This window comes from Psittacula echo, assembly GCF_963264785.1.
Source record: "Psittacula echo genome assembly, chromosome: 3".
NCBI lineage: Eukaryota > Metazoa > Chordata > Aves > Psittaciformes > Psittacidae > Psittacula > Psittacula echo.
This window is the reverse complement of record NC_137736.1, coordinates 117,415,113-117,438,629: the sequence shown is the minus strand read 5'-3', so window position 1 is coordinate 117,438,629 and position 23,517 is coordinate 117,415,113. Positions and strand designations below refer to the sequence as shown.

General features: G+C 37.0%; 1 protein-coding gene across 1 annotated transcript in view; it reads left to right on the top strand.

Annotated features, from left to right (window-relative positions):
• DEUP1 (deuterosome assembly protein 1) overlaps nucleotides 1-20,462 on the top strand; it is a gene marked incomplete at both ends in the record, with an annotated part of 48,501 nt that extends 28,039 nt beyond the window's left edge. Inside the window, 7 exons of the mRNA XM_080613216.1 lie at nucleotides 163-299; nucleotides 914-1,019; nucleotides 2,581-2,772; nucleotides 3,775-3,861; nucleotides 6,804-7,003; nucleotides 13,574-13,793; nucleotides 20,292-20,462. Coding sequence (XP_080469342.1) covers nucleotides 163-299; nucleotides 914-1,019; nucleotides 2,581-2,772; nucleotides 3,775-3,861; nucleotides 6,804-7,003; nucleotides 13,574-13,793; nucleotides 20,292-20,462 — 1,113 coding nt within the window. The remainder of the gene's footprint in view (nucleotides 1-162; nucleotides 300-913; nucleotides 1,020-2,580; nucleotides 2,773-3,774; nucleotides 3,862-6,803; nucleotides 7,004-13,573; nucleotides 13,794-20,291) is intronic.
• Between the last annotated feature and the right edge of the window lie 3,055 nt (nucleotides 20,463-23,517).

Below are 23,517 nucleotides of genomic sequence, written 5' to 3'. Positions count from 1 at the left end.
ACTGACATGAAAACAGTGTCTCTTTCAGAAATAAAACTTATAACAAAACCATATATGTCCTTTTGTCCAAATTATACAGGTATTGAAACTGGTGTGTTAACACACACCTTTTTGAGCCATCTAAATTTATTTAACTATTTATGTATTTGCTTGTTTGTTTAGAACATGGAGGCAGGCTTTTCAGAAATGAGGAATGAGCTGCAGTCACGGGATGCTCTCTGGGGAAGGATACAACTGGAATGCCAACAGATGCATACAGAACTACAGAAAATCAGAGAGTATAAAGATATGCAGGAAATGTATGTTGAAGACAATATATAAATTAAGTACTTCTGAGCTAATAACTTTTATTTTTACATTTGATATAAATTAAAGCTGTTTTAAGATACTCTGGATTCAAATGTTGGATTCTAAACAATATTAGAATAAACATTTTCATTGGCAATTATATACAACAAGACAGCAGCAATAGATGCAGGCTCTGTAAAAAGGCTTTAATGCTGCCTAGATCTTTACAAATCAATGCATTTAATCTATTTCTGTTTATATATTTACAAGCTTTTTCCATTTTCCCAGCATTAAATCACTTTGGAAATAGTGTAATTAAGATTCTCTCTAACCTCCCTTGAGTAAAACATTCATCTTTTTATGGTTTATCTAATCTACTTCAGCTATTTGAGGTTATAGGAAATACCAGTCTGCAAGAGATTTCAGGATTCTTTCTACATGCACTCGCATTGTCCTTAATCTCTAGAAATCTCACAAGATCCAACCTGGTTTAGGCCAAATCTTTGATTGTTCTATTTTTTCATCAGCACACAGCTCTTCCACGGTTTTACACTGTAAAGAGGATGCTGTAAGGTAAAGGTTATTGAATGTTCTGTTTGTTTCATGTTTTGTTTATTTCTTAAAGGCATCAGCCATTTTGTGTACAACTTACTGAGCAACTAGAAAATAAAAACACCAAGTTATTACTATTGGCACAAAGTCAAGAACGCCAGCAAGAAGAGCTAAATGAGGTATTTCATATCATTAAGTATCTCCAGATCTTAATTGCAATATAGGATTTTTAGAAGAGAGAAAAGTACTGACCATGGGTATGATCATATGTAGAAGAGAGCAGGAGATAAATTGTGGTTTTAGGAGAGCATTAGGTTTTCATACATGAGAAAGTTTTCATATATGGTTGCATTTCTGGAGGTAGGTGTATAGCTGTAAAATTGACATTCTGATTCTGTGCAGAGCTAGCTACTTCACTGAAGTGAGGGAGGAGACCGTGCTCAAGCATCACTGTGATTCGAGTAATACCATGCAAATAATAAACCGTCTAAGGCTAAAAGTAATTAATAGGCTTTAGGAGGTAAGTAGTAGTTTGTAGGTGGTCTCAGATGTAAGATATGTCAACAGATCAACTGCTACAAGTCAATAGGACAGATAGCTACACAAGGCCAGTCTTAGTCAGTCACCTGCAGCACAATCTACGCAGCACTCTTTAGTTTGAACTACATATCGCATTGCATTGCACATTTCTCAAGTGCTGTGTGCAAGCAGTGGTGGCATAGCACTGTGGACTGGCATATGGCTTGGCAGGCCAAAACACTTTGTGAGTAGAGGGTGCTCAGAACTCCTCTTCAGGCATGTTGTGGTTTTGCTCAGTAGCACTCGAAGCAGGAATATCTCTAATTGCATGCAGCTGACTCGGATGCAGCAATTTTGGCATGATAGGCATAATCTAACTCTAAGGGTTTTTTTGCATCTCCATCTATTTGTTTACAGTTCTAGTATTTCTGTGTAGTGTGCAGAAATAAAAATGAAATGCCATCTGTTACTGATCATGTACAGTCCTGCAAGGAATTATTAAAATAGGGTTGAAAGGTTGTTTGCTGGGTTACGCAGTTTTGTTTGTTACATAATAAAAAAAATCTATCAATCAGTGCTGAATTGTTGGTTATAGTAAAAGATATGAGAACAACTTTTGTGCTGATTCTTTGGAGAACTGTGCACAGGATGCAGTGCAGAAAGTTTGACCTTAAATTTTATATGTAATGGTAGGAAAAATTCTCATAAAGTGATTTACTGTATATGCTCCTTATTTCTAACATAGGTTCTCATCAAAGAGTCTCTAGATTGATTTATTTATATTGCCCTAAGTTAATTTAGGCTGCATTAAACTTATTTCAAACCTAAATTAACTTAGGAGCAGTATAACTAAATCAGACTTAGGTATATTGAATGGATATTTCCTTGGATAGTCTTTGCCATAAATACCAATTTTTAGCATTATTTTTAGTACATTCTTTTAAAATTTCAATTTAAATGTCTTGTATTTTGTTCATTTCTAATACTGAATAGGTAAATGAAAGCACAACAGAAGGGTTGGAAAAAAAAAAACCCTAAAAATAAATAAAGCTGTATGCCGTGATTCATGAAGACATTTTATTATGCAATGTCAAAAATCTCTGGTTCAGTTAGAAGAGTTGATACCTTGGAAGCAACAGCAAAATAGTCACTGATAGGTAGCAAGTGATGCAATCATATATACTGCATAACATTTTCTCTTCTTGAAACATTTTGCTCCAGATAAGAAACCATGTTCATCGAGAGGAGCAGTCCCATCACTCTGAGAAGGAAAGAATGAAGACAGAAATCTCTGACCTGACAGAAGAGCTTCATCGGGAGATCACTATAGCAACTATCATGGAGAAAGCTAGTCTTTTGGAAAGACAGTTAAAAATGGAGTTGGAGATAAAAGACAAATTGTTAGCAAAACAGGTATGTAAGCAGGCAAAACCAGTGTAGATCATTTTACTACACACTATTGATAATGACATACATTATCTGTGAAAAAAGACATTACATTTCTTGCTGTAGTTTTTGTCAGCAGTGCTGTAATATCTGTGAATTACAAAGCAGAGCAGCCAAATTGATACTGGAACAAGAATGCACTGGCAAATGTCAACTGTACATCTAAATTGCAATTCATTCTGACTATTGACTGTAGTTATCATTTTATCATGCAAAAGATCTTGAAAACTTCAAGTTTGTTGTTATTATATGCACCTTATCATTAGAACTGTTTGTTAAAGTATCTAGAACACTTTTTCAGGGTTTTTTTAAAGCTTTTTGAAGAATGTTACGTATCTGCTTAGAAAATTCTGATAATTTGAAAGCTGAAAACTGTAAGATACCAGTGTTTTAATGTCAATTTTTACTATTAAAAACAAATATGTTACCTTCATTACTTAGTTTTGTAAACAAAAAGAACCTTCATATTTATAGCTTTCTGGGGATCTCTGTTTTTTGAGAAGGTCACTGCATATTGAAAGTTGTATTTAATGTAATACTTCATTTTTGACAATAGGAAAGTTAGTGCTTGGGAAAACGAGACATCTCCTATTTTGTGGCTTTACCAGCCTATATTCTCTACCATAGCACTAAAAGAGTGGATGTCATTTCTAGGCTCCATGACTAAGATTTCATCCAGTTTCAGTGGCCTGCAAAATCTAACTCTCTTTGTATCTCCTAATGCAAGGGAACTCCCATATTTTCCTGAGTGAAAAAAGGTAAATAAAATCAGAAGCATTGCATCTGTGTATCTTTTATAGGTGGTTGAAGAGTTCTTTCTGCTTTAGTATTGCTGTATTTAAAAAACATTGTATTTAGTTTCATAATTATGTATGTTCTGTAAAATTAAACATATATATCTATACTCAGTGTTATTTAAAGTTAACAGTAATATTCTTGTATTTAACAGAGAGTTTAATCTTTTCCTAGTTCCTGGATTCCCAATACGAAGTTATGAGCTCTGAAAACACACATCTAAAAGAGATGGTGGAAAACCAGGTGTGTAAAAGTTGCATGGTATTTTTTTTAATCTATGCAATACACAGAACAATTACTTACATTTACTGTAAATGCAGATTGAGATCATGGCAGATTTAGAGATTTCTGACCTAAGTAAAATAAATTAATAGAAATAAGGTGTGAGACATAATCAACACCAAGAGGATTTAACTCAGCCTGAAGGTGAGTATAGCTAGGAATAATTTTGACCTTAACTGTAGTAAAGGAGAAGGTAAATTTTTCAGTAACTGTCTAGACAATAAACAGTTTCTTGGAGCTTATTTATTGTAAGTTACATCACTTATTTCAGAAAATATGTATTTTTAAACAGTCATCATTCTCACAGATATGAAGATATGTCCTGGTTTTACTATATTACCAGTTTCTTCATATGATGTTTAAACAATAGTGTAAAAACCAGATGTATTTTGCCCCCAGCCAGCTTATTTTTGGAGTTCAGCATTTATTTTTCTTCAAACAGGGGATTTTTAAAGTTTAATTCATAAAAAGTGTGCCTTAATATCATGTAGTACTGTAGTTTTTGTGGGTACAATAAATATTACATATGCTGCCTTCCACACAAAGCTTCAAAATGTCTTCTGCTTACGGAACATCTGCAGTTATTTTATCTATCACTAGAAAAAACACTGCAATGTTGCTTGCAAATACTGCTGTAAATACATCTTTGGGGGATTTGTAGCCTGTTAATTGCCTTACTGTAGACTGACAAATGTATGAAAGAATGCCACATTTTTCCACACCCTTAAAATAGCATATACATCTATCGGTGATGTATTACCTATACATACATGTACACTATTATGGATATATGTATGTGTATATATGACATTATTGTGGAAACATGGATGGATATGTGTATGCATGTCTAGCTCTTCTCTGTGATGGTATTCTTCACAAAGATTGAGAAGAACTGTCTGAAAAGAATCCTTGTAGATACCACGTCTGTTAAATTTGAACGGTAAAATCCAGTCAGTAGATATACCAAGGTCACTACATATCAATACATTTATGGACTTAACAAGTCTTTCTTACTTTACTAATGTATTGGGAAAATCTAAACATTAAAGATTGTGAGGTATTTCATTCTAAGACTGCAGGAACTGGAGAGATTTTTAGAGATGTGTTTGCATAGTACAGCAGAGTACTACACAGACTCCTCAAAGTAACGCTAGCTTAAGTCAGTGTAGTGTAATGCATCACCAGGCAGGGTTACTTGTTTAGATTTCAAAAGCAATGTGGCTGTGCCAGCTCAGTTTTGGGGTTCATGCTGTTATAACTGTACTGCTGACTTGAGAGCTAGTAGTGGTAGTGTGACTTAGTGCTGTCCTTCCTCTGTTCTGCCACTTCACTTTGGAGACACAGCTGAGCCCCTGTCTGCCATTCTTGCAATAAACACTGGATTTCCTTTTACTTTCTGGCATTTCCATGACAGCTTGGCTTATAACTTTCCCCTAAAATTAGCTAAGCGAGGCCAAGGGTTACAGGAAAAGATAACATTAGACCAGATAGTGCAAGGAATAGACAAGCTTTCAGTTGTGCTAACAGTATACTAAGATCCAAATCATTAATACTCATGAGTTACCAACTTCCAAAAGAATAAGGTAAATCTAGAAATACATGAAAGCAAAACTTAATAGAATGTTTTGGATTTTAGTATTTTGTGTATAATCTGGACATGGACCTGTTGGAGCAAGTCCAGAGGAGGCCACAAAAATAATCAGAGGACTCGACCATCTCTCCTATGGAGAGCAACCTTTCAGTACTTAATCAGAGCTTGTAAAAAAAATGGAGAAAGACTTCTCACCAGGGCTTGTAGTAACAGGAGAAGGGGCAAGGGTCTTAAACTGAAAGAGGGGATATTTAGATTGTTCATAAGAAAGGGTTTTGTTTGGTTGTGGTTTTTTTGTGAAGATGGTGAGACATTGGCACAGGTTTCCCAGAGAAGCTGTGGCTGCCCCATCCCTGGCAGTGTTCAAGGTGAACGGGTCTTGAAGCAACCTGGTCTAGTGGAAGGTGTCCCTGCTTGTGGCAGAGATGTTGGAATAGATGATCTTTAAGGTCCTTTCCAACCCACACTATTCAATGGTTCTATGAAATCGTTTGAGATTTTTCTGTTTATGACACTATGCTGCTATTGCAGATATACAAACACAATGCAATGCAGTATTCTGCAGAGAAGTAGTTCCAAATTAGCTAGCTCTGGTGTGCAGCGTAGGCTTTATACAAAAAGTGACAGGACAAAAAAGGAATGCAGTATCCTGGCTAGTCAACTTCCAGAGCTAATCTCCATCTTCCCTTCTTTATACCTTAGTGGATGGGCCTCTTTAAGCCCTAGTTGCAGAGCACATGTTGCTTACACTTTCAGTATTATGACTTGTATACCATGTGGACTAACTCAACTGAGAAGCATGGTTTAGTAACACAGAGAGCACTGTGCTAATGTGGCTTTACTTTACTGCTTCCGAAGCTGAAGGTGACTGTATCTTGACACAGATATTAAATTGTGCCTGTAGACATACCCTGTATCTAGTAAAGTAATGAACTTCGATAATTTTTTATTATTATTTCTTGTGGGATTGCTACTGGAGGGAGCAATACAGTCTGCAGCTATAGCTGTTATGGTTTCTTTTATGTCATAAGTTTTACAAAGCAAGTGATGAATTTACAATAATAATATTTTGGATGCATGTTAGTTGAGAAACTTTAATTTGTTTTATTGTGTTATAGAGGCTGTTATCCACTCTTTTCCATTTATTGACAGTGGGTTTTTTTTCCGGAGGCAATTCTCTTGGTTTCCTCTAAGTGCTGCAGGATTATATATAGTAGCTAGGTCTTTCTTTAGCATAGAACATTGTTTTGTGTTTGCTTGTTAAAAATACTAACATCCATTTGTTGTGGAAAAGATAACTATATAATGATGGCTTTATCTTCTTGCACAGAGTATAGATTTATGTAACAAACAACATGGAAATTTCACATCTTCCATTCACAAACTGGAACATGAGAATGTAAGATTACAAAGTAGTCTTGTTAAGCTTCAAAATGACACAGAAACATCACTGCTGGGTCACATGGGTACATATGGAGAAACAGAGCACAGCTACCAAACCCACTCAAAGAAGAAAGAAAAGGAAGAGAGGTAATATTTAAATTGTACATATACATGAATCTTCCTGTAAGTTTTTTGGAAGCATCTAACTGGGCTGAACTGTTAAGCTTTTCTCCTGATTCTGCTCATTCAGAGCTCCCACCAACATAAACATCAGACCTAGTTAGTATATTTGTAAGAATTCCCTACATTTTTCTAGGTGGCTGACTGAATGTGACAATAAATGAAGTCCTAGACATATTTGATAATTTTTTAAATGTTTTTCACATGAAATGACTTTAAAAACTTTTTATGTGCTGCATAAGTTATTCTTAGTTCCAGGTTTTGCAAAACAGGACAGGATGCATTTTTACTGCCAAATAAAAACAAGACAAGGAAAGAATATAAAAACCAACATGAGAGGTAAACTGCTCCACAGGAGGTTATCTTAAAAAGCAGTTTGAACTACAGCAGCTGCTGAAAACCTCTCTGTCCCACCAGTTTCATTTGTTGGAAGTTTCATTAAATGTATTTTAATGCCTTGTCTAGTTTTGGTGTTCTTGAGTGACCTGATTTTTAAATGAAACATAATTTCAGGTGCCCTGAATAAATAATTACTACAATAAACTCCTTGTTAGGGAAAAATAATGAGACAAGAGTACTCAGGCTACAGAAAACATTGTAGTGATGACTTCCTTCTTATTTCCCTGTATTCAGTGAAGCACCGAATTACCTTCAAACATGTTATAATCATGGCATTGCAGTAATAAAAAGAAAATTAAGCTCCATGCTAAACAATATTTCACAGTATACGAGAGTAAAAATTAATAAGAAGCTAAATATTTTGATCATTTGTAAAAAGAACTTACATGGTAACACTAATGTGGATCAGTTGAAGCCAAAATTACACAGGTTATTTCAAGCTCATACATTCAGTCATTGGCAAAATTTGAAGTCATTTTCTTGCTGCAAAGTAGAAAGCTCATTATATGTAGCTACATTCTTGCTTAAAACTTCCTTTGGAATATTTTGTTAAATATATAGTTTAGTGTTGTAGGTAGTATTCAGGTGTATACAAATCATATATATATATATAGTATGTGTCCATGTACATATATATGCATATGCATAATACACATATATATATGGAAATGGCAGGTATGGTTGTTTTCCTAAGTTTCAAATGATAGAATCATAGAATCAACTAAGTTGGACAAGACCTTTAAGATCACCAAATCCAACCTTTACCCCAGGACTGAGAAGTCCACCACTAAATCATGTCACTGAAGACCTTGAACACATCTAGGGATGGTGATTCCACCACCTCCCTAGGAAGCCTGATATTGAAGGTTTTGCTGAAACAAATATTTACAAACCAAGTTACAGAGTATTCTGCACCACTAGGTCTCATAATTTCAACAAAAATTGGTGAGTACCTTTTTTGCTCATGCTTCCACTCTCTTTAATAGAGAGAAAGACAGATTTTCTCAGGAATTAAACTTGCTGTACATGAGGAACTGTGAAATTTCATTCATGAGAATGTAAGTGTTTGAGACAATAGAACTATGCAGGTAATTTGCAGGATTCTAATTACTTAGCTATTGAAGACCAACATTAAACCAAAACTGGGAGGGAGAAACCTGGGAGAGAGGACCTTTCTAACAACAGAAACCTCAACCACATAACTGAACACAATTTAAATTATGATTCTAATGAATTTGGTGAAACAGATCCATTGAGCCTGGTTTTCAAGATCTGAAACTTGTGATTGATTCACTAAATGAAAAGTTATTTAGCTAAATCAATACATACACAAATTCCACATGTAGTGTACACACACATCAGCCAGCCAGTCTCTTTAAGACTGAGCCCTCTCTGTACTGTCAGTTCTCTGTTCCCAAACAGGAACTACCTCAAGATTTTCTCAGAAAACTAAAATTAAATTTTCAACAATCAAATGTGTGCAGATAATTCAGGCAATTTATGTTGGTTGAGTCAAACTCTAGGGTATATTTTATTTTATTGTGAGCATAAACCATGTTATTTCTGTTTTAATTTCCAGTTCTGTTTCCATGGTAATTATGGCACTGAATAAAGAACAAAACCACTGTTTTTTATAGAATAAAAGAAGTAGAAAACATGGTGTTTGTGCAAGGGGGGTGTTTGTGTTTTACAGAGTCATTTTCAGAAGCTTTACTTTTCGTTTTTCCTATTTGCATTCAGAAACCTAGGAAGGTTTGCACAACTACAAAAAGTGAAGTCTTCAACCAGCTATATTCTATAGTGTTTTTCAGTCATGTCTCCCAACCAGTACTAGACTGCAAGGCATGGGCACTGGCATTAGTTAGATAGGAGACCTCTAGAGAAAACACATGAAATTGCAGGAGGTTTTATTGGCAGTTTAGAAAGAGCCCTGATTTCTGCTTTCATTCAGTATGCAGGGAATTTCTAAATATTACAGAGTAAGATATGCAGGAGTGGCATCTATTACCTAAAAAAGCCTGTAGTCACATCCTACCTACAACCACTTTAAGTAACTACTGTTCTCATATATGGTAGTTGACTTACTTCTGATTGCCATTCACAGAAGCTTTCCCCGCCCTCAAGATTCCAATCCTTTATTTAGACCTCAGCCACATGCAGTTCATTTAAAGTTTGGCACGGTTGAAGAGGGCTTTCTCTGATGAAGCTGATTTATTTAGCCCGTTTCTGCCAAAATTAAAACATGCATGTGAGTTCCCAATGAAAGGCTACTTATTTACCACAAAAATACACACAAACCAGGTAACTGGTCAAGCCAAAGTGCTCTTTCATCACGTGGCAAAAGTGAGGGGTAAAGGCTAGGACTGAATGTCTACTAAGGTAGCTAGGAATCACTTAAAGGATCTCTCTTGACAGTGAACTATGTGTCTCAAGGAAGTTTTCACTACCTTTTGGAGTTCACAGACTCTTCGTCATGCTCACCCTGGATGGGGTGTTGCAGTAGATAAACTGGAAGCAGTGAAAACAGTCTCTTAGGAAAATACTTTTTAACCATTTTTACAAACCAAGCCAGCAGTTACACTTGCGAGGGAAAAGCAACAAATTCTGAAGACATTCTGGTCACTGAAGATCTGTTGTTTTCTTTCTCAAGACCCGGTACGACAACCAGCACAAGCTGTGTAAGGAATTTGTTTTGCACCACTAAAGTCATTGATCACAAAAAGACCAGGCTGATTTTATATATGAGTCTGGAAAAATCGATCCTGTCCATATAAACTCCCTTTATAAGGACATTGTTCTTTCACTTCTTTTCCCATATGTCACCATGTCCACAGTGATATTATTTTTGTGAAGTATGTGGATATGTTCAATACTCTCTGACAATAAACCCACTGAAAGCATAAGTTTTCAACTGCAGTTATAGTGTATTTGCATTGCCAGTATTAACAAATGGACAGTTTGGAAAAATTGCAGATATTTACCTACCTTTACATTTGCATTCAAAGAAGAACTCTGTTCTTACATATTATATTGCACTAAACTGGCAGATATTTAAAACCCAACTGTGAAGTCTGCCTGAAGTGAAGGCACAGTATCCATATCAAAGCACCTAAATGTAGGTGTCATGTTTTTCCACGATAGCAAACAGCCCCAGCAATGCTATGGATTACAGTAGGAATGAAGTTCCTTTAAAAAGTCAGTCCTTTTTTGGCAGGTATCTGATTTTGCTATCTAAAAGCCACCAGAACTGTAGGCACCTGAGTCAGAAAATTCTGGTCTTAGTGAAGCAAGCTATAGCATAACAGTAATAACTGTTATGAAATACACAGAGAAGGAGTTCTGGGGGAAAATAAAAAAGAACACAGATCACAGACTTTACTGTGGGTTTACAGAGAAAATTACTTCCAAAAAGGTCAGAACACAAGATGAAAAAAATATTTGTGATTTTATTATTCATACCATCTATCTTCTGAGCCCTTCATCCAAACAATAGATGGAATTGAATTTGAAAGGGGGGGGGGAATTAAAGAATCATCTGTGGCCAAAGAGCAGAGTGTGTTTATTTAAAGAAGAGAATGAATGAAAGGAGGAAACTCTGCCCCCATGAAAGTAAACATTTTAACTGGTTAGAAAACTGGAAGGCTGGGTGAATGTTCTCAGAGAGTTTTATTTTAGAACGTATAATAATAATACAATAATAATAATATTACAGAATCATGCTTATAATTTGCTTTCCTGTAGCATTCAGAGTATCTTAATCACTACCTCTTTTAAAGCCAGAGAAAAATACGTTCTTCATTAGTTCTCTGAGTCGTTCTGCACAGTCTGTTGATGGAGTGCTCAGTTTCATGCTTAAGGCTGTCAGGGTTTAACCTGGCAGGCAGCTGAACACCACACAGGCTCTCCTCACTCTCCTTCCCTTCCTGCAGTGGGATGGAGAGAGAATTGGAAAAAAAAAAAGTAAAATTTGTGGGTGGAGATAGAGTTTAATGGTTACAGAAAAGGAAGGGATGATAACAATGATAATGATGGTTATAATAATAGTAACAACAATAACAACAACAATAATAATACAATCAGAATATACAAACCAGGTGATGCACAGTGCAGTTGTTCACCACCCACCAACCAGCCAGTTCCCAGGCAGTGGCCTCCAGCCAGCTTTCCCCCTAGTTTATAGACTGAGGATGACACCATATGGACTGGAATATCCATTGGGTCAGCCGCAGTTAGCACTCCCAGCCCACTCACTGATGGGGTGGTGTGAGGAGCAGAAAAGGCCTTGGCTCTGTGTAAGCGCTGCTCAGCAGTAACTAAAACATCCCTGTGTTATCAGCACTGTTTCCAGCACAAATCCAAAACATTCCCATACCAGCTACTGTGAAGAAAATTAACTTTACCTCAGCCAAAACCAGCACAAGGGATTAAATACAAGCAGGGTTCATTAAGACTCCACAGCCACCCTCTCCCAACACCAAATATTGAAATTAAGATTAGAAAATCATGGTGTGCTCTTTCTGCAGGAAATGCTGTCCTTTCCCTGTGCTTGGCAAATTATTCTTCTTTATTATAAAAAAAGAGTTGTTTTCCTTGGATCTGAACAGCAATGCATAGTCTTGAATATTTATAATTATACTTTAGTGTCAGAGAACTTGTCTTTAAAAGCTTTTATAACTGCATTTTGAATTAGTGAAGTGTTTTAGGATATTGCAATGATGGAATCTTTTCAAACAGCTATCATGTTTAAGTATAGTCATTACCTCCCAAGACTGAAATTCCAATTTTATCATAAGCACAGGCCTCAGTACAATGGAAATTTTTACCTCAGTCAGAAATATTGTAACAGAAATGTATAATTTTTTTTTGCATGTTTTGCTGTATAATCATAGGATCATAGAATAGTTAGAGTTGGAAAGGTCCTTAGATCATCTAGTTCCAACCCCTCTGCCACGGGCAGGGACACCTCTCCTGTAACACCTCGGACACTAAAACCATGTCACCCAAGATTCAGTCCAGCCTGGCCTTGAACACCACCAGGGATGGAGCATTCACAACTTCCCTGGGCAACCCATTCCAGTGCCTCACCACCCTTACAGTAAAGAACTTCTTCCTTGGATCTAATCTAAACTTCCCATTTAAGTTTTAACCCATTACCTCTTGTCCTACAGTACAGTACAGTCCCTGATGAATAGTCTGTCCCCAGCATCCCTATAGCCCCCCTTCAGATACTGGAAGGCTGCTATGAGGTCTCCACGCAGCTTTCTCTTCTTCAGGCTGAAGTAAATACATAATAATAAATACAAGGAAAGATGCAACTGAAAATTAGTCTAATCAAGCAGGCATGTGGGTAAGCTGCTCTTGTCAATATGGTTTCAGAATTGTTCAGTTAACTATCAGGACAAGAAGATATTTTGAATGAGAAGAAAATAGCTTTCTTTTGTTCTATATGTTATCATTAAATCAGTGGCAAAATTAGTATTGCAGTAAAAATGCAGGATCAAAGATACCTGTACCATTTTGTTATTCAGCAAAATCCTACCTATTTGAACATATGTTTAAAGTTATATTAGATCAAAATTGACTAATTATTCAACCACTAATAACAGGTTTTGTTTCTCATCTCACATTCATATTTCATTTCCTCTATTTGTTGGCTAAATTCACTCTAGTTCCTATCAGACTATAATCTAGGTTGTGAAGACCTGGCTGAAGACTGCTTATTTAGCTTCTCCCACTGGAAAACTAACAGGATGATATCCTTTGGCAAAGGATGGCCAACAAATACTTAAGGAATATTGGTATTTTCAATACCTGAAGCAGGTCTGTGGTTTAGCTCTTCTCCTGCCATAATTATATGGCAAGGCTATTCAACTTCACCTCCAGTGAATAGGTTTAAATTTGTGTGATTTAAGTCATAGCCGAGGCAGACAGAGAATGCACACTCAGATGTTTACGGCAACTTAGTCAGAAAGCTGCAAAATTGCTGCAGCTTGATAGTTTTTGATCTGCATGAAGCAGTTTGCACAGGTAAGTAATCAAAATTGCACAAACAAACAAAAGTAAAATCATGCTTGGCTTTGCTGTGATAGCTCAGAGTTACAACTGGTTTTCATACTTTGATTTGTTTTTCTCTTCTAGAACTTCTCAAAAGAAAGATGCATGGGAAATGGAATGTCAACAGACTGCTACGTTCACAGGATACCACAGAAACCATAGTCCTGCTTTATATGGCCAAGGCAGTATCACTGTTTCGAAAAATGATAAGTATCCTTTGGGCTTCAGTGGGACCTTTCCTGAAGAGGGCAGAAGAGGCAGTTTACTGAGCCCTGCTTACAGTGCAGAAGAAATTAAATTATCAGTAAGTAACTATTTTCCTGTAACACAAATCCATCTGTTGACCAACCGCAGCCCTGGAGGAGCCAAAAACTAGATCACCCCTGTTGTCATTAGTACATATACAATGCCAGCCCAGCAAAAATGGAAATACCTTAACACATAAAGCAGTTTTTTCTGGAAATTAAACATCCCCTGCTGGGCCATACCTTTGTTCTAATAACGATGGTGATAATTACCTGCCATTATGTGACTGTGAGAGAGATTTCTACATTTTAGCTTACTGTCTTCTATATTGGGGCACTCCTTCATACTGACTTTTGTAAGGGCACTCTGCTTTAAGTGTATTTCCATAATGCCAGCAAACTTACTGTCTTAAGTGCTGTTTGACAAATCAAGTTTCTACAGCATTCCACTGACAGATGAAATTAGAGGAATTGCAGCAACTATTTTCTATGTGTTAGCTATTGTATTTGAAAAGGAACAGAAACGATAACTGCTGCAATCTTTCTCTTTTTTTGAAATGAAAGAGTAATAGTGCAGCATTCTGCCTTTCAGTCTTCAAAGGCTGAAGGTTACCAAGTTCCATGACAAGTGGGATAAATCTCCCTTTACCTGGGGCAACTTCTTAGGAAAAACTTTCCATAATTCTTTGACTTTAGATCTATCTTTAAATTTGAGCTTTATCCTCTTCCTTAGTATCTTGTATTCTTCCTGAGGCCTCCACTAAAGGCCACTATGGTTTTCCGCTAGAAAATCTAGCACTTGTTTTCCAGACCTCAAACCATACAACCACACCATCATTAAGTAATGGAACTAACAGATTCGTATTGAAGAATGGGGTTGATTGAAGAATGGGGTTGATTGAAGAATAGGGTTGTAAATAAGTAACCTCAAGAACGTTAGGCTTTGTTAGCCACTATAGAGAAAAGGAAATTACTAAGATAAGCTTTGCCAGAACCACCTGGTGGTTACTGATACGACAACGATCCTAAAACAAAATGATGAAGAAATAACCACCGGGGGTTCAAAAGTCCACTACCACATTTTTGTATGCATACAGGAGGCATTCTCTAAAAAGTATGATGTAATGTATGTAATCTAAAGAATATGTACACTCAAGGACAATATAAGCACAGCCTGGTTGATACCTGGGAAAGACACGCTTGGAGGAGCTATCCCCCGTGTCTTCCAGCGCCACAATAAAGAATACCCACTTGTCAACCTAAAACTTTGTTGGCGAGTTCCTGGAGTTTTCTCTAAATCAGTAGGAATAGACCGTAGCCATCTCTCTGTCCAGCTGTGATATATGCATCTTTGTACCCAGCAGGTCCTGAACTGCAGGTGTGTGGCTGAGCCTTATGGCTTGAGAGTTTTTCTCTTTAAATTATTAATCATGACAATAATTGTTTGGACTTTTTCAGCAGAATTTGATAAATACCAGGTCTCCTCCTCTCTTCTGTCAGAAGTGTCAGACAGAGACTACAGACTACAGACCCCAGAGCTTCTATTTCCAGCCAACCCAGGTAAAACATCCATTCTGAGACACTTCTGCAATCTGCAGGGGAACTGTTTCCCATCTGGCACTCAGGACAGGGTTGGTGCCAAGACTAGATTTAAAGGAAAACACTTTCCAGCTCCTGTGTGGCAAAGTACAAAATGAAATTATTAAGCAAGGTATATTTCTCATACTGAGTCTAAGTCCAAATCAGTGACACTGAAGCAAGTACAAGCCCAGAAGATCCCCAGAATGAAGAAATTACTCAGACTGACATTGGATACCACAGCATTAGTGCAGAGAATACTCAAGTCTATTACTCTGGAGTTCTGTGTTCAAATGAGAAGCCATTGCATCAAGGAGAAAGAGTAAAAAAACATACAATACGTTGTAAACAGAGTTCTCTGACAGAATTTTCAGGACTGGTGTTTCACCTAAGTGAAATCTCCAGTATGTTCAAAATGTCTAAAGATGTTATATTTTTATGGAGAATATTTGTAGCACCAACTGTAGCATCAGCATTGCAGGTGATGTCCTGATACCTACCAAAATTACTCTGTCAGTATCTAGGGAAGAGAGAAAATAGCCTCTAGGGCTTTACTCAGAGACTAATATCTCTCCTCTCAGTAATGAATCTTCAGACAACCTTAGTAAATGTTCCACTGGAATCTCTGTCCTTTCACATTCTTACTTAGAGGTTACATATGCATATATGTATATACATATATTACATATATGCATATCTGTATATACATATACATATACATATACATATACATATACATATACATAGGAGAAAGTCACTCCTACCTTGAACTAGAAAGCTGAGCTGGGATTCAGTGGGAATTCACATAACCTCCATACTTCTCGGTTTAAGGCTTTCCAAATCTACGGAAATACTTTTTCTCTGAATAGTACTTCGAGCTGTGCTCTCCCTCTGAAATTAGCAACTTCAGAAAATGGTTGCCTGATCTATTCCCAGTTTCTGGGAAGGCTATTCCATAGAACAGTCCAATATCCTGCTTCAGAAAATAGATAGATAGATAGATAGACAGATAGATGGATGATAGATAGATAGATAGATAGATAGATGATAGATAGATAGATAGATAGATAGATAGATAGATAGATAGATAGATAGATGATAGATACCCAAAAAGATTATTTGCAGCTTCAGAATACTGAGTTTCTACACAATTTCTCCATTTCAGCAAGCAGTTGTGTACACTGTGCTTCTTAATCTAGAGCTTTAACTTTTAGTCACAAATACCTTCTCATGTTTCTCTTCATATGGTGGACAGACATCGTCTGTTCTTGCTTCCGGGGCTTGGATAGACAAGAAAGACTTAAGCTGTAGCAAGTAAAAATTAAATGAGACATTAGGAAACTTTGTAATATTAAGTATGGAAAACTGCTTGATAAGTAGATTGCAATGGAAAGTTGTGGAAATTCTGACACTGGACACTATTAGGACTGATTTTGACAGTCTTGATCCTACCCTGAGGCATGGTGTGGTCCATGCCCCTACTCTTAGCTATTGTGATTACTTAGCTGATGAGGTTGCTAGGCCCTCTGAAAGCCTTCCTGTGTTTCTTGGCAATTTCCTAGGCATCTCGATTTTTATTTTTCATATATGAGCAGAAGCATGTTGAAGACAGGCATCTATATCTGCTACCTAGGATGTATTGCAGTGTAGGGTTGGAGAAAACTGCTCACCAAAGCCCTCAAATGTAGTCACAGCAAGACTAAAATTAGCCAGACCAATTTCTACTCTTGGTGTTACAAGAACTTTCCTGGAAAGCAGAAGGGGCTAAACATCAGGAGACTTTAACACTCTGGGATTTGACCACTCATGATTTGACCGCTAAATGTTGTAATATCCCAAATGTTAAAGCTCTGTTGCTGCCCCCGCTGAAGGTGCATCCAAGAATGCTGAAACAACTCATGGGGAAAGAAAGAGATTAAGCAAATTAATTAGGCAGTCTGTGAGAGAGAATAGACCTAGCTTCCTGTAGTGCCTCTCCCCAGCAATCCAGAGGTAATTCATAGGCACTTTGGGTAGTTCTTGCTTAAGGAGAAGACATATTTAGCACATATTTCAAACATGGAAATACACATCTCTGTCAAGTGCACTCCTTCATTTCCAGCAAATCATGAGGCAAAAAGGTGATTACTATTCTTGGTGTACAGCAAAGAAATATGGGATCAGCTGAGTCTGTAGAAATGAAGACATAGAGTCCTTGTTGCCTAACTCCCCAAACAATTTAGGTTGAAAGCTTACCAATGAACCAATTTCTATTCAGCTCCAGTCAGAAAACCAAAAGACATAAAGAAGTGTTATCTGAGGAAAAGAAGTTCAAACCTAGGGACCATGAATCTCAGCTGAGACATGGATTAAAGGAGTTTCTTTAGTTTTAATTCCTCAGGCATCAAAAGTAAAGACAATAAAGAACACAGTGAAAGAACAGACCAGAGGCTTGGAAAGCAAAGTTTAATTGCTAACAAGAAATGTTGCCTTTTAGACCTGTTCAGATACAACCTACTCTCAAAGTGCATAAAACCCATTGCATTAGGGACCTATCTGAAACGGTAATCAGATGTCTGACCCTCGGGTAAGGAGCTGTAGGGAACCATGATCTGCTTATTCTAAGTGATGAACATTCTTCTCTGATCTCTGAGGAAATTCAGAAATGTCTCGTTTGGAGTTTACAGTGTATCTGAAGAAAAAACACATCAAAGTAAGCCCCAGTTAAAGCAAAGGACACTAGCTTTTTAGGAAGATAGCTTGGTCATCAAGTCAACGTGTTTCTAATGATAAGTCAGCAATTGTAAACAGTGTTATAATGAATCTTTGAGAATCTCTCATAACTTGATGCAACATTTCTGAAGACTCACACTCATGTAAATTTGCTGTCCATATGGAAAAGCCCAACATAACTTTTTTTTCTCTTGACGCCACCTATTATATTTGTATTTCAGATTCACATTTTCCCAGTTTCTCATGCGTCTCACTGGAAGTATTTTATTTGCACAGTGCTGAATCAGTAATTTCAGAGCTGGTATTCAGTAAATGAAACACATGGTGATTCCCTAAGTAAAGCCTCCAAATCCAGTGTCTTCTTCATAATACAAAGGCCTTCTTCAATACTTCATAGTAGTAGTGCCACCTGTATCGTTGAATCCAAATGTTGCAAGGATAGGTTTGTGATCCAGCCCATGAAAGAATCGATGTTCATGTAGCCATGGCACTCAAACTGTCAGCAACAACTCTTCATGTGAAAACATTGATGATTTATGACTGGGCCATCATGCATGTGTCTATAAGGAAAACCAGAAGGCAGGTGATCTCCCTCCAGAGTTTCTCAAACATTAGAAGATTAACATTCATTCTAATCACTGCTAATGCAGGGACTGATACAATAGTGTTGTGGCACAGAGTGATCTAATAGCTTTGGGTTCTTTATATGTGGCAGATTAAATCACTGTTTCTTCCCTGTCCTGTTAAATATTTGGAGGGACTGAGAAAAGGAAGATTCTGCTTTATCTGTGAATTTCATTTTAGGAGCCCTATACATCAGAAAGTCTGCCTCACTCTAGAAGGATAGTACTTCATTCAGAATTTATTTCCACCTATCACTTACTTGCTCTCCTTTGAAAAGAAAAGGAGTTTCTTATAGGAAATCTCTACATTTTATCTCAAGGTCTGCTGCAAAGAGTGTGGAGAGAATATTGCTTTAAAGAATTTATCTAGTTAGTATCTTTTGGCCTGCAAAAACTGCTAAAGGGCAGTTTTAAACTTGGCTGAAAGCAAAGACCAAATCTGCCTCTAGTTGCTGTGGAAATAGGGAATGGCCCATTCTGATGGACTGCAGCTTAGAATAAAAATGTACAGACATCATAGAACTGGCCTTTCCACAAAACATTTGAATATATAAACCATTCGAAGCCATTCTTATTTGATGTGCTGACAGAGAAACTCTCCTTTTTAAATTCTAGGAGGAACAAAACTAGAGATTCTAGACTTACAACTCCGTTATTAAAACTATTTTACATATGGTTTAATTAAGATAATGTCAAACACCTTTCTCAATATATGATCATATAAAGACAGAAAATGATCTCTCTCACTGAGTGTTACAGCTCCTATACTAAGTTTTTTTCTCAGTCAACTTAAAAATTCATGTCATAAAACTACTTCCCTATACAAACAAACACTGAATTTATTTAAACAAGCATAATGTCTTTAGGCAAAGAAAAATTGCTTCACATTTCTTTTGATAAACACATTCCAATGAATGCATCATAAGTATTAGCAAAAGAACTAAGAAAAATTGCTGCTTAAAAATTTAGAACTTGTTCCATCAAAAACTCACTCATGTCCTTTGCTTTATACAACTCTGCATCCTGTGACAACCATTTTAAGACCAATTTCAGTATGGTTTATGTCTCAGTCTACTAAATGCTCATTAAATGGAAAGAAGATTTTTTAGTGAACTACTTGCAGAGAATAAAATTTAGTACACTCTCCAGAATGTCAGGGTCTGAAGTTGATGGCACTGAAATGAACATAGGTTTTCCTCCTTTCCTCAGAAAGCAGCACATCACGGGAAGAGAGAGCTAATATTATAGGAGGCAATCAGCCATATCCAATACTGTAATCCCAAGAAACAGATTATTGTCCTCTGTCCTGGTCTAAATTACACAAGTGACTAACATAACCTGTAGCTGATTCAAAGATTCTGGAGGTTCTGAAGCAGCTTAATTCTGTCTAATGGGATTTTTAAGTTTTTAATGTCAAGTCTACATCCTAATGTTGTGGATATCACAGGTATTCAAACATCGTGTTCGCATTATGCCTTTAAAAATATATGACTAAATACATGCTCTCTTGGAGAGCTATAAAGTGTTTTAGAATTATTAGCTGCTCTAGGTTGAAATGGTTTTCAGATCTATAAACTTGATAATGCAAACACGTTGTAGTACTATCTGCTTTTTACTAACCATCATTTTCTATTCATTGCTCAGTCCTCCCCTGAGATGTCCTTTCTTGCAACAGCAGAAAAGTTCCTTCAAGAGGAAGAGAAGCACACAAGAGAGTTTGAAGAACGTTTAAATTTGCACCTTGAAGAACTGCAAAGACAATCTGAAAATACCCTCCAAAAATATACCAGGTTACAGCAAAGCAGACACACTTAAGCCAGTCACAAAATTAAGGAAATAAAACCAAGTAATCACCCATGAGTTTCCTAGAACTAAAATCTGGAACGAGCTGCTTAATATATTTAGGCCCATTGCCAACAGCATGTATTTTTAACACCAAGGTTTCAAGTGAGATAATAATTTTAGGATTTAGGTATATTGTAACTCAACTACATTACAAAATACTGTACTCTAAACATATTCTAAAATATACAGGTTGGTTTTGCATAGTTAAATTATGTGCCACAGTTACCCTGGTGCAGCACTGTGAATTAAGTAAGATACTTTGAATTCTGTGATATACAGAGTGGAATATATATATAAGTGGAATTATTCTCTTGAAAATACAATCAGCCAAAAGAAATTCTCTAGATTGCACAGAACAAGAATAACAGGGGCCTTTAGCCATGTCATAGCTCCTGGCATAAAGAGCTTATCTATGCTCTAGTTATTCTTGGCTATAGAAACAGCCCTTGGGACTCCTGAAATGAGAAGTTCAAGTTCTTTCTTTCTTACCTCTAAGCCATGCAGGTCTGTGAGAGGAACATGAATAGACAAAGCACGTATTTTGAAGGCACCCATATTGCCCCTTTTACCAGACCTATAGTCTTCACCCGGGACAGAGCATGATCTCAGGTGCTTTCCATGCTTTACAGTAATTCTGCATAATTTTTTAATCCTATCTTGAAAAACACTTTTGATGTTTCACTTTTTGGTGAAAAACTCTTGTAACAGTGTTTTGATGCTTTGTTGGCTTCTTGTTTAAATACATTGGAACAGGGAGAAATACTTTAGACAATTTGTGGTCAGTCTTAGGTAAGGGGCTAAAGTCTTTATAGTTCTCTACAACACAGGAAAACATTGCAAAACTGAGCAGAGTTAACTGAGTTCAATGTGCCAAAAAACTGCATAATGTTGAGATTCCTTTTATTTGCAATTCATCCTGAACTCTGTTGCTGTGCAAGTGAAACAGAAATTACAGACGGTGTGGATGAAGCACCAATTTCAGTGAACGAGATACTGAAGAACTGCCTCCCAGCATAGACTGTTGGCAACTTCCTGGAAAAATATGGATAAAAATAATACCAGACTGTCAAATAGCTCCAGTTTGTGAGTAAAAGAAGTCTCATTAATATTCAAGATCATAGCAAAAAATGTGAATTGGTTTTGGAAGCTCTGTTTCCATTAAGACAAAATACACTACATCACACTCACACAAAATACCAAGATTTTAAATACGGGTTTGGCTCAGTTTGCAATAAAATGAGTAATGCAAATGAGAACATCAAAGAACCTTTTAGAGGAAAATTCAGGAAAATTGCTAGACTCAGCTGGAGGAACGAGGACTGAATGAAAAGATGATGGGAAGACATCTGAACAAACTAAATATATATGTGTCCTCAACTTAAGGGGAGATCCAGCTGGGCGTCTCAAAAGAACTAATGAAGAAATTTACGAACTTCTGGAAAATGAAGCTAAATTTTAAGCTGGGAAAGATCTGTAGAAGCAAAAAGATGTCAAAGTGTTGTCTTTCAGAGAGGCAAGAGAAAAAAAATATGGGATATTAGCAGTTGGCCAGATTCTGTCGCAACTGCACCGTTTAAAAATACAAGACAGTGTGCTCCTGATCTTCAAAGAACCAACAGGTCTGAGTCCAGTCCAGGCCTGAGGATACATCTCATGACACGGGTCTGTGTGATGATACAGAATGAATGTATGAAATGATCAAAAAATGAGTAAGAATTTTTTCTAAATCCTTGTGACATCTCACCAAACTACTATCTTTGGCTAATTAAATAACAGTTAGTTTCAGCCTGCCTTGTCATAGAATCATGGAATAGTTTGGGTTGGAAACGACCTTAAAGCTCACCCATTTCCAACCCCCTGCCAAGGGCCAGGATACCTTCCACTAGACCAGGATGCTCAAAGCTCTCTCCAACCTGAGTTTACTCTTATGTCCTGCTCAGAACATACTATGCCACAAATATGCCAAGACAGTATGGATCAAAGTGCCCTTCTCCTTGCTAGCCAATACCAGGAGAAGTTGCTCATCTGACAATCCCCAAATTAAACGAGTCAATTGCCAGACCACAGCTGGAGCCACACCGCTGGTTCTGAATACTTCCATTGTATTGAAAGGTAGAAATGTGATTGAACTGCTGAGAGGTTTCTGAAGGCACATACATATTCCTGATGTCAATGTGGCAAAAATAGTTTGTACAACATGTACCGCATTTCGAGCTATTCGAAAAACTTTTGAAAAAATGATGGACAGCAGAAATAATAAAGACCAAGAATGATGTATCTTATGAAGAGGGGTGGGAAATGTGTGAATATTGTACAAAAAAGAATAACCAGGAGGGTCCAAGGCTATAAATGTCTAAAATCACCAATAAAAATGAATTATTAATTGTACAATCATTTGACAGGACAAGGTGCAATGTTCAAGAGCTACAGATTACCCAAAACATACAGAAAATCACTATTCTGCTTTGTAAAGAGCCAAGCAATGAAAAATTCTTGTGAGCTGCTGGACTTCTTTTATGATTTTTCAAAGCTTTACCAGAAAGGATGGTTTTGGCTCCCAGTTGAAGGCTTTGTTTTAAATAAAAAGAACAACGATTCAGGCTGCCACCAGCTTTTCTGGCTGAAGGAAAACCAGAGGTCATGTTCACACAGCTGCCAACTATGTTTCATTGAGGTATGATACTGAAATACTTGGTGGTATAGGAGCTACCAAACTGTTGCTGCCAATTCACTTCCCCAGACTTACTCTGACGGGGCTGCCAGTAACTGAACAGAACCTTTTGAAAGAGGCTCACATAAACGCTGGGTATTTAGAGCACTTTCTTCCTACCATTTTGTACTCTCTTCCTTTTTGTGTGGGAAATTTAGGAGCTAAATTTCACGCAAAGCACCTAAACCCTCCAATCCCACTGTTCTGGCTTTATCACAGTGTAACTGGTTATAATTCCTGGTTTCACAGTGGCATGGCAGTGCACAGGAACAAGCCCACCACCACTTAACAATTCAAAAGTAGACTAAACACCAC